Consider the following 16,953-nt stretch of genomic DNA (forward strand, 5'->3'; position numbering starts at 1 on the left):
CCTCCTATGCCCTTATTTGGTCCTTCCCGTTCCTGTCCTTATTATGATTATTGATCCCAGGTGTTCCTGGGACGTCGATCCCGTGTCCTACGTGTGTTTTCCTGGATGTCAATAAAGACCGTTGATTGTTATTCTCCTCGTTCCTTGCTCCTTGTTCCTCACTCCTCACCGTAGGCACACCGTAACAGTATGTGTGATGATCAATGTTTACTTTTTGAAGCGTGAACGTTTTAGTGTAATGGACTTTCAATGGAGAGGCAGAAATCTCTCGGGTTTCATTAAAATATCTTTATTTGTGTTTCAAGATGAAGAAAAGCCTTATGAGTTTGGAGCATGATGGTAAGTAAGTAAATTACATTTTAATTTCAAAAAAATTTATTTTTGGGTGAACTATCCATTTAACAACAGTTGTTTCATTCTGTTTGGTTTGCACTATTTGGATTTAATGTAAATTGGGTTGTTGGATAATACTGCTGTCTGAAAAAGAGGATGACAACCATATGTTGCAGCATATGGTGTTAACATGGCCTTAATCAATCAGGTTTGATTTCAAAATGCTAAGTCCATTTCTGGAAGAAAAAGAGTTTCTTAAAGTGTTGTTAACTTGCACCATATTTAAGATGATTAATTCACATACTTGCCTCATCCCTCAAGGTCATGATACAACAAGGTAGTCATTAGAAAGATATTTTATTGCTGATATTCCTACATGTTTGCTATTGGAACATCACAGTCAAAAATTTGGGTAACACTTCATTTTAAGGTGTCCTTGTTACACATGTTACATGTACTTACTATTATAATAACAATTAATTATGCATAATTACATGCAAGCCAAACCCTAATCCTAACCTTGACCATATAGTAAGTACATGTAGTTAATTAATGTTACTCAGTCCTTAAATGTATAATTACACCGTAACAAAGACGCCTTAAAATAAAGTGTAACCAAAATTTCCAACAAACCTAATAAAACATAAGATAAAGTGACAAAAAAGAAGAGACATTACTTATTCTTATAGACTTCACTTCCTGAAATGATGGTGATGCAATTGCGATTATTTTTTATATTTTTTTTATTTAGGGCATGATTTGTGTGTTGAGATAGCTATGATGGTTGCAATAAAAATATGCATATCAAGGAGAAACATCTACACCAACACATAGCTATGACTTGCATCGGCTAATAATTATTCAAATCTTTACACATATGTGAAGGAGAGACACAAAAATAATGATTCATATAATGAACGAGCAATAAATAAAATAAGAAGAATAAGAATAAGAAGAATAACTATAGAAAAAGAGAGATGTATAATTCTTACCGCATCTTTTTCTGGATTGCACACCTTCACCCACATGATGTGGTCCAACAGCCAATCAATGGGCTTGTCTTTGTAGAACATTAGCATAAACTCCACGATCAACGGCAAGTCTAATGACTTGAACATTTTACCTGAAACGAGCAAAGCAGATTCATGACTATCAACCAAACGAGACTAATAACGTCAGCTGAAACACGTTCACCCCTGAGGGAGGATTTGTGGGCATGCTGGACTGAAGTGAAAAATCAAAACTCGCATGGATTTACACTTTCAACAAGGATTTAAACAAGGAACTCGAGGGAGGAATGATGAAGGGCAAAAAAAACATTTAATGAAATCAAAAGGAAAGGGCGCTCTGTGAGTAATTACATTTTCATATTAACGATTCAAGGCTCTTCTACTAAGGTGGTGCAGCAAATGTTCTACATAAATTATAACATTTTTCTTAAAACATGAGATTAATTCAATTCATAAAATGAAATTAGATCAGATTCAGGAAGAAGGATGTTATTTTTTCTATAGCAGCATTTTTATTGGCCTCTAATTAAATTTTTCAAAACTGTTTAGGTCACAGAGGAACTGATGTGGCCATTTCTGCTGGCTTAGGGCGAACACTCAGCCAGTAAATCAGCTCATTTTTGGTAATCTATAATAGAAGAGACATCTGTTTTTATGCATAATGAATCACTGTCCAACATCAACCACACAGACAGTATCTGGCACAGAAACATCCTGCCTCTCCAGATGTCAAAACACATCAGCTCTGATCTGACGGCCTCCACTGATCCATTTCATCCCACAGATCAGTTTTTACTGTCTTTTCATGGGCATGAAAATGTGGTTTTGTTCCATACAGCATATTTAACACACCTGCTCCCCATTCACGCTTGAGACCTTGTAACACTAATGAGCCACATGACACCGGGGAGAGAAAATGGCTAATTGGGCCCTGGTACAGTGTTGAAGATTTCTCAGCCATATAACAGACAAGCATCTTGAAATGGAAAAAATAAGTAAATAAAATGAAGAATAGGAAATACAACAACATGAAATATATAAAGGGCAACTAGGGGTTTTCCTAAACTAAGTTTAAATTCTTCTATTAAATATTAAATATAAATTCAAGGCATTCTTCTTAATTAATTTCAGCGATTTAAAATTTTATTCAGGAATTTATTCTTACTCAAAAATAATTTTTGAGGAAAGGATAATAATTATATAATTGCTAAATCATGTTTCATCTTCCATAAATATACCAAACATCACATTTTCCTTTATTAATTCAGAAAAATTTTCAAATTTAGAAAATAACCAGTAAAATGTTTCAATCTGCCCATCACAAAAGGAGCAATTGTTAAAATCTATAAAATGTTAGTTCCTTGTCATCATTTTGCTTTATTTGATGTTTGATTCATCGTTGGCTCCCTCTTACCTCATACTCCGGGGTTTCCTTACGCTTTTGTGCACATACTCTTCAAATCTGCCCTTCTTGAGGGTATACTAATATATATATTTTTTTAAGCATAAAGGTTTAAGGTTTAAAGGTTTTAAGGTTTAAGCATAAAACAATACTGCTTTAAATTGTTTTTCCAAACAAAACAAAAAAATGTAAAAGTTTTCTGTTTAATGTAATTGTATTTTTGTTTTTGTTTTTCTGAGCAAAAAATAAATATCATACATTTTCCCCTGATTTACAGAAGACACCCACTAAAATGTCATTCAGCGTAACAATCTTGTCTGTCATATTTACAACAAAAATCGATTTATGACATATTAAAAAATGAATTACTTTCACCCCAAATACTAATTAGTTATTTTACATTTTTTTTAATTTGCCACTATCCTAGGTTTTGCCCATTTGTCAGTAAGAATTTTTTACTCATTTAAAACCCAATAAAATCTAATATGCTCACTTATTCTTTTATATATTTTAATATGCAGGTCAGAATAAGCATGTTGTTTGAATTTTTACATAAATATATAGTTCAGTCATGAAACTCTAGATGGCGACAGGCGACGGGTTGTTAACGTAACTAATGATATTCACAGAGTTAAACGACTTGGCACAAGCTGATTGGTTCATGCTGCATATGCAGCCAATGAGCTTACTGCCTTGCATTTATATGGCTGGCTAGCATTCACTTGAGATTCCTGCAGCGCGCTTTCAGAGTTTCTCTGAAACTAAACAGCTAAGATAAGTAAACGGTCTTCACTATGATTTCAGTGCATTATTGTGTTCGTCAGATTTACATTTTTAAACTAGAAAACATACAAGTGTAAAACTACGCGCAGGTTATTCGCGTGAGGAGTAATTACTAAGCATGTATTGTTCATATAACAGCAGTAGCATTAGCAGCAGCAGCAAGCAGTTTTCCTAGTTCATGTATGTGAGAATACAACGTCAAGCGTCGTGGATTTAGAACAGTAAAGTGAATTGGGGATTACCTTATTTGCCCGAAATCTCCAACGTTTTTAATATCTTCTGTGGGCATTCATTTTTACATTAACCGCGAACGGATAGCTTTCAGATGCACACCACACTAGTGGGGTCGGTTTGCAGTTGGCGTTTCACAGTTGTTCACAGTTTTAAGTCAAGGTGAACCCGTATAACTGTATTTCATAAACATCATACTGTCAACAGCCTTTCCTATCCATAACAACTTAATGAGCAGCAGAAAATAATATACCCGCTTATATGTGTACTCGTGCCGCATTGCAATGCACTCAGAAGAGGGAGTGCTCATTCTTAAAGGGGCCACATCTCTATTTCACTCGTTACCTTGGTTCAGCGATAGTGAAGAGTTTATTATAAAAGTCATGTTTAGTGATAGTTTAAAGATAATTAATCATGAATTCGTTTAAAATATAAAGATACTACTAATAAATCATTTCCAAATAGTAGCCCATGTACAATGTAGCTAATAGTAGGACACTCTTAAACTGGAATTTACTATTTGTGTGTTCATTTGGGCTAACAGCAATTGTAGTACTTTCATGGAGTGTAGCAGCAGTATCATAGAATTCAGAATGCGTTATTAGCGAATTGTTAATAGCAGTATGCATAGCAAATCAAGTTAAATTATTACTGTTGTTTATAGCAGCGGCAGCAGAAAGTATCTGGTTGCATGAAATTTCAGTGATAACATGGGGTAAGTAACTTTAAAATTGGAATAGGCTTTTATTACTTCGTTTATTTATCAGGGCGTACAGAGATTTTGTGAACTCTTCAAAGCGAAATAGGCATTATTTGTTTGCATTTCATTGTTTAATAAAGACGCTTATAGTAATTCTATAATTCTATAGTTATTCAGATCGTAATTTTTAGCTAATTTAATAGCAGCAGAATGGCATAGCAAATTCAGATGCAATGTTAGAAATAATTTTAGCAGCAGTCTGCAAAGCAACCAATTATCATTACTAATATAGCAGGGGCAGCAGAAAGTACTTTAGTTGCAGGAAATTTCAGTGATAATGCATGGCTGGGCTACAGCAATTCTAGTACTTTCATGGAGTGTAGCAGCACTATCCATAGAATTTCAGATTGCGTTATTAGCAAATTATTTATAGCAGTATGCATAGCAAATCAAATTATGCGTTTAGTTGCGGCAGCAGTAGGTAGACTGTAGTTTACATTTACATTCTTATTTATTCATTTTGCAGACGCTTTTATCCAAAGCGACTTACAATTGCTGAAGTTTCAGTGACTATAAATGGATGAGTTTCATTTATTTAAAAGGGGCAGTATGGTAGACCGTAGTTTACATTTACATTTATTTATTTTGCAGACACTTTTATCCAAAGCGACTTACAATTGCTGAAGTTTCAGTGACTATAAATGGATGAGTTTCATTTATTTAAAAGGGGCTTATAGCAATTCTAAGTACCTTTGTGCAGCTGTAGCAGCAGTATGCATAGCTATCCAGATCGCTAGTTTAGTGAATTTTAATAGCAGCAGCACGCATGGCAAAATTCAGACGCAATGTTAGAAATATTAGCAGCAGTCTGCATGGCAATCCAATTATCGTTGCTAACATAGCAGCGGCAGCAGAAAGTACATTTAGTTGCATGAAATTTCTGATAAGATAACACTTGGATGGTAGTGAACTTTTTAGGTGAAATAGGCATTTTATTACTTTCATGCATAACAAGTCATATTATTGTTGCCAATATAGCAGCGGCAGCAGAAAGCGCTTTAGTTGCATGAAATTTGAGTGATAACTCATGGAGGGTAAATTAACTCTAAAATGCAATATGCATTTATTACTTTGCTTATTCAACAGGGCTTACAGCAGGTTTCGTGCAGCAGCAGTAGATTATGCTTTGCAAATTATGATTAAATATTACAACCGCAACAGCTCGCACAATAAATTCCTACTGCAACATTGTGAACAGCATCATGCATAACAAGTCATATTATTGTTGCCAATATAGCAGCGGCAGCAGAAAGCGCTTTAGTTGCATGAAATTTGAGTGATAACTCATGGAGGGTAAATTAACTCTTTAAAGTGCAATAGGTATTTATGACTTTGCTATTCAACAGGGCTTACAGCAGGTTTCGTGCAGCAGCAGTAGATTATGCTTTGCAAATTATGATTAAATATTACAACCGCAACAGCTCGCACAATAAATTCCTACTACAACATTGTGAATATCATTAACAGCAACAGCATGTACTTCAACTCCGTATTGAAATGTTAGTGAATATTATCAATAGCAGCAGTAGCAGAAGGTTTGTTGCGTTGGCCGTGTCGCACTGCATACATCGCGGACAGCTTTACCTATCGTAACGGGTCTATTGACTATTGGTCTGTTGGTCATGATTGAACTATAAGTGTTACACTGAATGACAATGGAACATTATTTCAACCAAATTTTGACATTTTATTCTTCAAAAACTTATTTGAAACCTTAAATGTAGACACTTGCATTTAATGTGCTTTCTATGGACATAAAATCACTTTTGTAAAAATTTTTTAATGCGGACATCTTAACGTCTTTGGCCCATATATATATATATATATATGCAGGACATTTTTTCAAAATATCTTAACCATGTATTTTACTGTACTTGTCTATTTTTACAATAACTGTTTCTAAAACTGTAAGTTTGAGATGCTGTTTGCGAATGTTTGCTTGAACTATGGTTTCGGGAAACACCGAATTGATGAACTATGTTGGTAAATTGCGACTATACTTGGCTAATGATGCTTTTGGGAAACACACCCCAGGTTGACACAGCAACACACTCAGCCAATGGCATAAGATTAGGGCGGGGCTATTTGTTTTTCAGGCCAATGGAGGATGGGAGGTGCGTTTAGGGAAACCTACATGAAAACAGTTCTTTTTGCAGTTCTGTTTATTTAGGAGATTCTATTTAAAAACTGTTTATTCTAACTAACTAGAACTAGAAGTCACTGAAAGAAACGTATGACCATGTAGCATAAAAAAAGTTTGAAACATTTATAGTTACAAGCTGTTTCATATACTACAGTATTTGTAAAATAGCAGCTAATACACAATATTCTGTACATTATGTGTATAAACAAAGATGATAGTCCATTCTGAACACACTGACAATGATTTAAGATAAATAATTAATTATAATAAATATTTCAACAAATAAATGTATACACTTCAATAAACTCTTTATAGATCTTTTACGGCACAGAGAGATTAAGCAGCCCTGCATGCGCCTTTGCTTTTAGACATAATATCTTCTGCTTTCCATTTGTGAAAAACTTTGGCAGCTATTCAAGGTTGTGTTTCTTCTGAAAGGCTAAATCTACAGGCAAACAGCCTCATCTGAAATTGTCAAATCAGTATTCACCTCCACATTTATTCAGAGACAGATTAAACAGCCCTCAGTCTATTTATTATTATGAGTAAATTATTACAGATGTGAGTTATCTTTAACTTACTTAAAGAACAGTTTCTTTTCCTCTGATGTTAATGAAATTCTGCGTGTAGTTCTTATCACTGTAATTTTTAGACAACACGAAATTAAAACTGATCATATTACATTCTTAATACATGTTTCTGATCTTTTTACTGCACGAAAATTGCACTTTATATTAGGGAACAGTATTCACTTTTAACTAGTTGCTTATTAGCATATTACTAGCATTTTGTCTGTTTATTAGTACTTATAAAGCACATATTAATGCCTTATTCTGCGTGACCGTATTCTGGATCCCTTAACCCTACACATACCTAAACTTAACAACCTTATTAACTATTAATAAGCAGCAAATTAGGAGTTTATTGAGGGAAAACTCTTAATGAATTAATAGTCAATATGTGTTCCCTAATCGAAAGTGTTAGCAAAATAAATAATGTAATAACTATATTTTTTATAAACTTTGCTGTCACTGAAGTCACAAACCGGCTTACTTGAATATATTCCATATTACGAATGTGAACAGCATTTCAATTTGACTTCAGAAGTGAAATGTGTGAAGGGGTTCAGGTTTAGCTGGTCTATGGTCTGGTTTGCCCCTGCTGGAAGCTAAATGAACTACACCTTATGTGGACAAAAAGTATTTCCACTGGTGTGAGACAGAAATGAGCTGACTTAAGAAAGGAGCTAATACTCAGAACCGACTTGGGTCATATGCCCTGGTGTTCAGTGTGAAATGCATCATGGGGATTTATCTTTGCTTTGGCACGTCAAAATGTTTCTTCTCTGCTCTTAGGGCATATTACTCTCAACCTAATGTGGCTTGGCAGCCTTCTTGCTTAGATTATTACTAAATAAATCAGAACTCTTGGTCAGGGCGGGCAGGCCTGAGGCGGCACTCAGAACCGACTTGGGTCATATGCCCTGGTGTTCAGTGTGAAATGCATCATGGGGATTTATCTTTGCTTTGGCGCGTCAAAATGTTTCTTCTCTGCTCTTAGGCATATTACTCTCAACCTAATGTGGCTTGGCAGCCTTCTTGCTTAGATTATTACAAAATAAATCAGAACTCTTGGTCAGGGCGGGCAGGCCTGAGGCGGCAAAAACAGTTCACACTTGTTTAACATGGTTTAGATGTTTTGTTGCTGGTTCAAGATGCCCTACCAGCTCTTAACCAACATGGTCTACAAGCAAGAAACCAGGACCACTAGCAGATAGTCCAAAGTTTCTCCATCTAGACCAGCTTGGACCAGCTAGAAGCCAGCAGGGCTGGTTATTTTGACTTGTTTGCTGATAATCACATGAGGAGGAACATGACTAAAGCCCACAAGCTCAAACCAGATCCAAAGCATATGGATCCCAGCAGAACCCACACAAACAGACTTGTGTTTGTCTCTTGGCCACTAAGACGAGGCTGATGTCAGAACGGTTTGTTTACATTTAGTCAGCTAACAATGAACAGTTTTTTTGCAGTCAGACCTTGTGATGGAGTAAAAATACCCATTGAATATTTGAGTACTTGTCAAACCCAGACAACATCAGTCAATAAGGCAACATGAATGATTAGTTGCTTTAGGTATCATAAACATTTTACAGCATTTATTGAAGTTAATTTATAAATATACTATTATTCATTGCTCGTTCATGATGTATTAATTAATACTAACACAGAAGAAACGGGAAAACACAGATTATCCGATTTACTCAACCACATTATTTGTGATCTATACAATATTATTATTTTGATTTGTATATTATTGTATAATATTATTATATTAACTTGATTTCTTGGTTTTCGATTAATGTAATTCTCTATATGCGATCTGCTAGATTAAATTATGCAGAGTGAACCAATCAAGTACTAAGGAAAACTTGAAATCGCATCTTATGACCCCTTTAAAAAGAACTTTATTCCATGATGCTAAAAATTGCATGATCAAATTATGTTTGTTCAACTTCATTGATTCACATGGAACTGATGTATCTGAATAAATCACGCACATTAAACATTGTAAAAAATTTTTTTCGAAGTTAGAAACAAAACTACAGTTTTACAAGAAATACTATTTCAGTCTTTCTATTTCAAAACTTCACATTTAATTCAATGTGTTGCTTCTTTGTAATTATCTGTAATATTCAATAGAATTTCTGAGAGAAAATTGTTTCAAAGGAAATCCTACACCAAATTTTTTTCAGTGACCTTTATATATAGGGTATATGCATAAGAAACCTATGCATGCAAGTTTGCTCTTTGTAAGATGTATGACAGAGTTTAATACACAAATTCTGAATAAAATCCACAAAATGTAAATGCCTGTGAAGATCGGTTGCTAAGTGCTGGGGTCTTTCTATGCAGTGCTGTAGACCCTTTTAGAGCCTTGAGGTCATGTCATCCTCGCTTCGGCCGATTTAAACAATCACTTCCTGTCTCATACAGGTGTTGTTCAGATATAATAGAGTTCATGCCATCTTCATTTTCTCTACTAACTTGCCGACTCATTGGCCCAGCAGTGAATAACCACTTCTCTGAACCGAGAGCTCTCAAAATCAATCCTTTGCCCCATGCCATCCCTCGAGGCCCTCAGCCAGCTTTTCACAGCACTGAGAGACAGCACTGATCACCATCATCAACATAATTAGCCTTCATATCAAACACAGATCATAAGAGAGCAATTATTGTGGCTGCCATTTCAAAATGAGCTTCACAGGTTTGATTTGGAGAGGGGAGAGTTTCAGACTCCGATTTCTCTAATTGAACCCCAACTGACTGTCAAGACTTATTCAGAGTTTAGCCAAGTTAAGCTTATGGATGAAATAGATAAAGCATTGCAAAATGTATCAAAAGAACAATTAAAGAAATAAAAAACTTTCATCTAAAATAATTAAAATTTTGTAATTATTTGCTCCTGTTGTGCAAACCCTGTGTAACTTTCTTTCTTCTGCAGAACACACAACACTAGTTAATGTTTTTGTGAGTGAATTATTCACATCAGTTTTATAAACGGAATCAGCTCATGTCCATTTTGACCATGAGGAATGCACTGTCACTTTAATTCAGTGAAAAAATAAATAAAATAAAAAGACTGCACCAAAATAGTGGCAACACTGCTGCTTCTGTTCTGCTACACACTCCTCACATTTCCTAACATGGGCTGCTTACACTCTGTGAAATGGGAATAAGTCAAGCAAAATGCTAAATCCTTTTAAGGGAATATTCCAGTTTTATTACAAGTTACGTTCAACTACTTTTGTGGCATAATTAAAATGATTTTGACTTATCTCTAGTTTTCGTACACAAAAAAGAAGAAAAAAAAAGTTAAGATTAGACACTTACAATGGACGTTTTCTGAAGATTTAAACAAAAACTAAAAAAGATATATGAAGCTCAATTTATAAATGCACCCACATTCATTACTCTGTTAAAATTTATTGTATGTATTATTTGAGCTGTAAACACAGTCACTTTTTACTACTTTTATAGTTGTTACGTTTTCTTGGCAACAAAGCCGTAAAATTGTAAAACTGTATTTCACACAGAAATGCATGAAAATGGTACAAACAATATTGCTTACTTTTATTACAACTGAAAACATGCTATCAACACAGTGAGAATTTTAATTTTTACAGACTGGCCCTATTCACCTATACACTGTAAGTGCATCACTGAAACCCAGATTATTGGCCTTTTTTTAAGAAAATGACAATTCAATGTTAAAGTTTGTTGTAATCAATATTGTGACAAAAAAGCTGCCAATTAAGCTAAACATGCATTGAACTCACATTAATCTCCTGTTCTGTTATTTTGACAAATCAATCCCTATATCCGAATGTCTCTCCTAGGCCAAAAACAGCATGTGAATTAAGTAGTATGTCCAAAAATTACAGTATTGATAAAACAGTAGATGAGAAGTAGCCAGATGACCTACTACTGTACATCCGGTGAGATTCTGAAGCACAGACGGACACTTCACTATCCTTTACTTTAGGATCTACTCGGACAGTATGTGATTTTGAATGCAGTTAATGTTATGGGATTTGGGAGATCTGATCTGACTCTTAAGACTCTATTGTCTTGATCTGATAGAAGAAGACAAAGTATTGGTCAATTTATGTGTAAGGTGTTTTTGGATAAACCGATATACTCGAAATACGGTGAAAACGGTCTCATTTAAAAACGAATGCTGCAATAAATTCAGTATTTTCTCTGACCTATTTGTGCAGTCTGATTCTACAACTGACAAGTTTGGGTCTGGCTCTTGTGTCACCATGACTCTTGGAAATTGCTCAGGTGGAAACTAATGTGAACTTTATGAGAGGTGACAAAGAGACAAAATCACTTTCTCGTCCAAAGATGAAGCTCTGAAAATATTTCTTTCATTAGCGACCTCAACAGATCTTCCACCTCTGGAGACAGAACCAGCTTTATAAGTGGCTTATAAGGTTTGACGTCTATTATGACAGTTTTTTTTCTCATAACAGTGAGAAGGATCTTTCTCTTTGGAGGAAACACAGAGTGAGTTTGGCTGTGCTCTAAGAGGGAGGTTAACACACACCGACAGCAGTGTAAGACAGTCTGCAGTCTGAGTTTGAGTAAGACTCACCGATGAAGCCCAGCTGGGAGAATTCGAGAATCATCCACTCCTCTGACGGCTGCTGCAGGGCGAAATTCTTCATTGTGGTGAAGTAATTTGGCCGTGCTACAATGTCATCCTCTAGCTGTGTGAGAGAGAGAGAGAGAGACAGAGAGACAATGCTGAAGGAGACTAGCAGCTGTAAAGTGGATCTGAATCATTTGCATTCGCCAACAAGTTCAATTCTTTTTCTGGGTAACTAAGGCTAAATGATTTAAAGGTGTGTCATCTTCCAGAAGTTAATATACTTTCTTTGATCCCATCTTAATGCAGAGACGACTGTAAGTAAACTCTTCGATGATTGACTTCCTGAAGAGTATAAAGGCCTGCTCAGAAAAACACAGAGAGACAATGCTGAAGGAGACTAGCAGCTGTAAAGTGGACCTGAATCATTTGCATTCGCCAACAAGTTCAATTCTTTTTCTGGGTAACTAAGGCTAAATGATTTAAAGGTGTGTCATCTTCCAGAAGTTAATATACTTTCTTTGATCCCATCTTAATGCAGAGACGACTGTAAGTAAACTCTTCGATGATTGACTTCCTGAAGAGTATAAAGGCCTGCTCAGAAAAACACAAACGTTCGTATGATAATTCGGTCCAACTTTCACAAGCGATTTCTCTGTTCAACAAAAATCCGCGGTCACACTAGACTTTGAGCATGCAAAATTTCTCAGACGTTGCAATGGTCATCATATGACGTCACGCTCTGTAGCGTCTTTTTAAAAACTTAAATTCAACACATAACAAAGAATAATAAATCTAAAATGTGAAAACATACAATCTTGAAGCGCTGCAGGCTTAAATGGATGTTCTTTGAATTTAGCTACGAGGTCATGCCGTGACGTATGGATCTTCTGTTGGTCACACATCTTCACATGATATGAATTCACAGGTCAGAGTTCACCAAGCTTGAACTCTTTCCACTCTCCTGCATTCGCATGTGTATGAATGGAAGTCAATGGAGGGAAAAGTGTAGTGTGACCGGCCCTTAATGCGAAAAGAGAAGAAAGCAAACCAAACTGTTTCAAATGTCGTTCAGATTTTTTCACAGTCGTGCAGGCTAATTCCAGAATCTCCTTCTGCTATTCACTGTAAAAGCAGTCTGTTCTTGAGTGCCACCAAGTCAAAGTTTTAAGTAACAACATTTCTGAACATGAAAAAAAGTACCACTCTTATTGTTTTTTTTGTCTGCAGTGCAATGGAAACAAAGATTGGAACAGCTCACATTGACGCCATTAAATAAAACTATTTTGTTACCTGATATAAAATAAATGTTAACTAAAATAAAATAAAATGTAAAAAACTTCATCTCTTTTATTTCAGTCTGAATAGATGCAATAAAATAAAACAGCCTTTCATTCAAATTAAAATTAAAATGTTTATCACAGAAATTTTGCACAGAACAAGTAAAATGTATTTCTATAGTGCTTTTCACAATACACGTTAATTTAAAGAGGTGAACAGTGATGCTTTCAGATTGGATAAACCTGGAAACCTCATTTTCTTTCTTTCATTGTCATTTTCTTTCTATTCCTTCTGGTGTCGTGAGTTTTGTGGAAAGTAAACACTGTTTAAATCTCACGCACTGTGCTTTTTATGGCTGTCACTTTTTGAAAGACTGGTGGAGCACATTTTCTTTTCTTTAAACACCCATGTTGAGTGAGCTTAATGCATGTGATGGGAGAACTAAGCAAAAAAAACAAACTCAAGGTGGAATTAGCATTTAGCTCTTTTCTATGAAAAGCAGCAGTCATACACATCACAGTCTAAAGTGAATGCATGATAGTGAAAAAAGGGAAAAGACGTAGTCATATGTTAGTTGTATCTACACGCCAACAAAAAACTGATCATAAAAGAACATGCAACAAAAGAAGTGCTAAAGTGGCCTTTAACATCAGCTTATCTTTTATTTTCATCTGAAAGCCATTTTCCAAAGTTCTCATAAAAAAAGACAAGTCAGGGTTTATTTTGACCAACTGACAGCACATTATCACTTGCATCAATGCATGCAAAAACATTGTGGAACCAGCTGAGTTCATAGACCCATTCACTCAAACCCAGTTGTGTCCAGTTCTAATCTGCAGTTTGGCCATTATCTTCATTTAATCTTACCTGTATGTAATAGGTCCCTTTAGTCTGGGCATACATCATCAGGAAGCAGTAATCCAGGTTCTGCTTTGTTCGCCATCTGCAAAAACAATCAGCATGTGCTTTAAAAAGAATAATATACAGCCACACATACACAAACCAACAGGTTGAAGGTAGAAACAGAGACCTGCTGTTTACAGATAAGAGGACAGTGAGTGATGGATTATTGGTTGCAGCTGCTGTTTATCCAGCGTTCACAGTGTATATGGATGTTCTTTTAAAGAACCAAGCTCAAAAAGTGAAAAACCGGAAAAACAAATCCTTTCAATTAAAATATTGCACATCATGACATATCACACCAGGCTTGATGTCAATTGTCTTTGTTTCTTGCACGTCTCATCACTGATGTCAAACATACTGTGATGAGTCTTGATGTGTGACATGGGAGCTGAATGAAATTTTGAGAGGTGCAACGCAAGAGAACATTCAAGCCATTGGTAGGGACAATGAAGAACAAAAAAAGGCATTTCCCAAACAGTGGGCATTTTTAAGCCACTTTACCTGATTTTTTAAATTGGAGTTGGCAGTTCCCAAGTGCAAGACAGGTTATTATACGAAATCACCAGTAGCTTAATGTGCTAGAATGTGACTTGTGGTTTATGGAAATTCCCAGGTTGATATCTATATCAAAAATGAGATAACTATAGCAACACTAAATGAATGCGTTTTTGTATGAATCTGGTGTTTTGATCATTTAGATCAAATCGGTTGAATGAATGATGATTCACTTATGAAGACAGTGATGCCACCTACATGCATTTTTTTATAAGTAAAAGTATAATTATAAATAATATAAATAATAGTCATAGCTACGCTGTATAAAGTGCACAAAGTCGAAGGTTTATGAAGTATTTAATCTAACACACAGGCTAGCATAAACGCAGACGTTAATGTTGACGAGACCAGACAAACTAGGACTGAATACACAGTAGTTTAAATACACAGACCAAACAAGGATAATTAACTACACACACCTGAACAGAATGACACAATTAACTCAATGAAGGGGAACGGTGCAAGAGGAAAACAAAGTCCAAACTGAATGACATGTGACAATATAATTGTAACTGCAGTGTAAAAGCAAAGAAAATATTTACATTTAAATTAAATTTTGTCCAAAAGTGAATGTCACTCAAGATGACTCATTCTACATGAGACGATACATGACATGAAAAAGCCTCATTGATTTTTTTTCCTCCTATACCACGTGTTTCCGGGTTCTGTAAAAGAAAGATCGGTTTGATCCATACTGTATAGTCTAGAGTCCAGACTTATGTTTTTCAGCCACTTTATACTATGTATCCAGCGAATATTACCTGCTGACTACAGCTAGGGTTTCTGGCATTATTTGAAGTGCAAAATAAATTACACAACAGATTTTTTTTGGGGGTAATTAATCAAATCTGTTAGATATTTTCCCTATTGTCTTCATAAGCATGAATGAGTAACTATGGGACTTGATAAGATGGCTGAAAAAACGTCCATCCAGTTTTAAAAACGCACACTGAACTGGGAAACACCCATTCAGTTCAGCAGAGACCCACAGCAGATTTAGTCAGGCAGTTCAAACAAACAGAGTAAATGCTTGAAAGTACCACAGAGACACAGTGCAACTCTTGTTAGGCAACGAAACTATGAATAGCCTACTTTGCCAATGTATATTATACTAGGATAGGAAAAAGTATTTTAAAAAATGACACGCTTGACATAAGAACTATATATAACTGTTTACAGCCTAGATGTTCTTAGTGAGAGTATGTGTAGTGTAGTAACTGGATTTTAGCAGCACTGACCACATCAAACAGATGCAGTTGAATGATAAACGCACAAGCCTCTCTCTGTTTCACACAAACTTACACACATACAAATTCAGTGTTTTGATAAGCTGCCCTACTTTCTGTGATACCCTTCAGGAAGGAAATTATCTGTTAGAGACATCATATGCACTCATGCACGCACGCACGCACACACGCACGCACACACCTTTTCAACAATACACACACACACACACACACACAGAAAACTACTGCCATTTTTTGAATTTCAAAAAAACAGTTTAATATGTTTTTAAAGCTATTCTGTTCTCTAGGACACAGAGAGTGTCCACATAAAACATAAAACATGTTTATGTTGTAGTACCCATGTCATTTTACACATTTGTGTCCTCATAAACCATATACTGTATACCAGAACACACACACACACACACACACAGATGGTAATATTGTGATAAGAACATTAACCCTCTGGCATCTTTTGGACAAAAACTTTTTCTGTGTCTCTGCACTTCTCCAGCATGGAAGTGTGCTAAAGGAAGTACCCCATCAGAGTATAAGAAAGACCAACATTCAGTTCCAGCTTTGATGCATTTGAAAACAAAGCTCTTGTTTACTGCAAAGATGCAAACCCAACAGGGGTGAAAAGGCGACAAAGATTTGGCATACCCCCGGGAAGGAAATTTGTGAAATATCAGCTTTAAAATGTGGATATACAGTAGCATGATGATATAGGGAAAAACTCACCATTATTATTATTATTATTAATACATTTTCTTTATTTAATTGAATTGTAAATAAATAAATAAACAAACAATAAAGAAATATATTAGTAAAGTAAAAAGATACCATTGCACAGTAAAATAAACATGAGTATTTAATAATAATAATTTTATTTTACTGAACAAAATTACAATACTAATATTCATGTCTGTCTTCATTTCCTCATGTTCAAATGTTAAGAAAACGTAAAGCTTCTCTTTTGCTGACAACTGATTTACAAATGACTGATTTGATGATTTGAACAATAATAAAAAGCACAACTTCTAACTTTAGACATTTAACTTTTAAATCTTAGAGGTTAAACAATTTATATAGAGAAAGAAAGAAAGAAAGGAGACAGACAGACAGACAGAGATAGACAGACAGAGACAGACAGACAGACAGACAGACAGACA

The 16,953-nt window shown here is 35.2% G+C and overlaps 1 protein-coding gene across 1 annotated transcript in view; it reads right to left on the reverse strand.

The window, feature by feature from the left end:
* Positions 1-16,953, reverse strand: part of LOC107733437 (alpha-1,3-mannosyl-glycoprotein 4-beta-N-acetylglucosaminyltransferase B-like) — a 134,012-nt gene that overhangs the window by 14,421 nt on the left and 102,638 nt on the right. Inside the window, exons 7-9 of the mRNA XM_016545053.1 lie at positions 13,965-14,040; positions 11,823-11,937; positions 1,326-1,456 (exon numbers count right to left, since the gene is read on the reverse strand). Coding sequence (XP_016400539.1) covers positions 1,326-1,456; positions 11,823-11,937; positions 13,965-14,040 — 322 coding nt within the window. The remainder of the gene's footprint in view (positions 1-1,325; positions 1,457-11,822; positions 11,938-13,964; positions 14,041-16,953) is intronic.

Source organism: Sinocyclocheilus rhinocerous, unplaced genomic scaffold (genome assembly GCF_001515625.1).
Source record: "Sinocyclocheilus rhinocerous isolate Xijiao unplaced genomic scaffold, SAMN03320098_v1.1 scaffold460, whole genome shotgun sequence".
Classification (NCBI taxonomy): Eukaryota; Metazoa; Chordata; class Actinopteri; order Cypriniformes; family Cyprinidae; genus Sinocyclocheilus; species Sinocyclocheilus rhinocerous.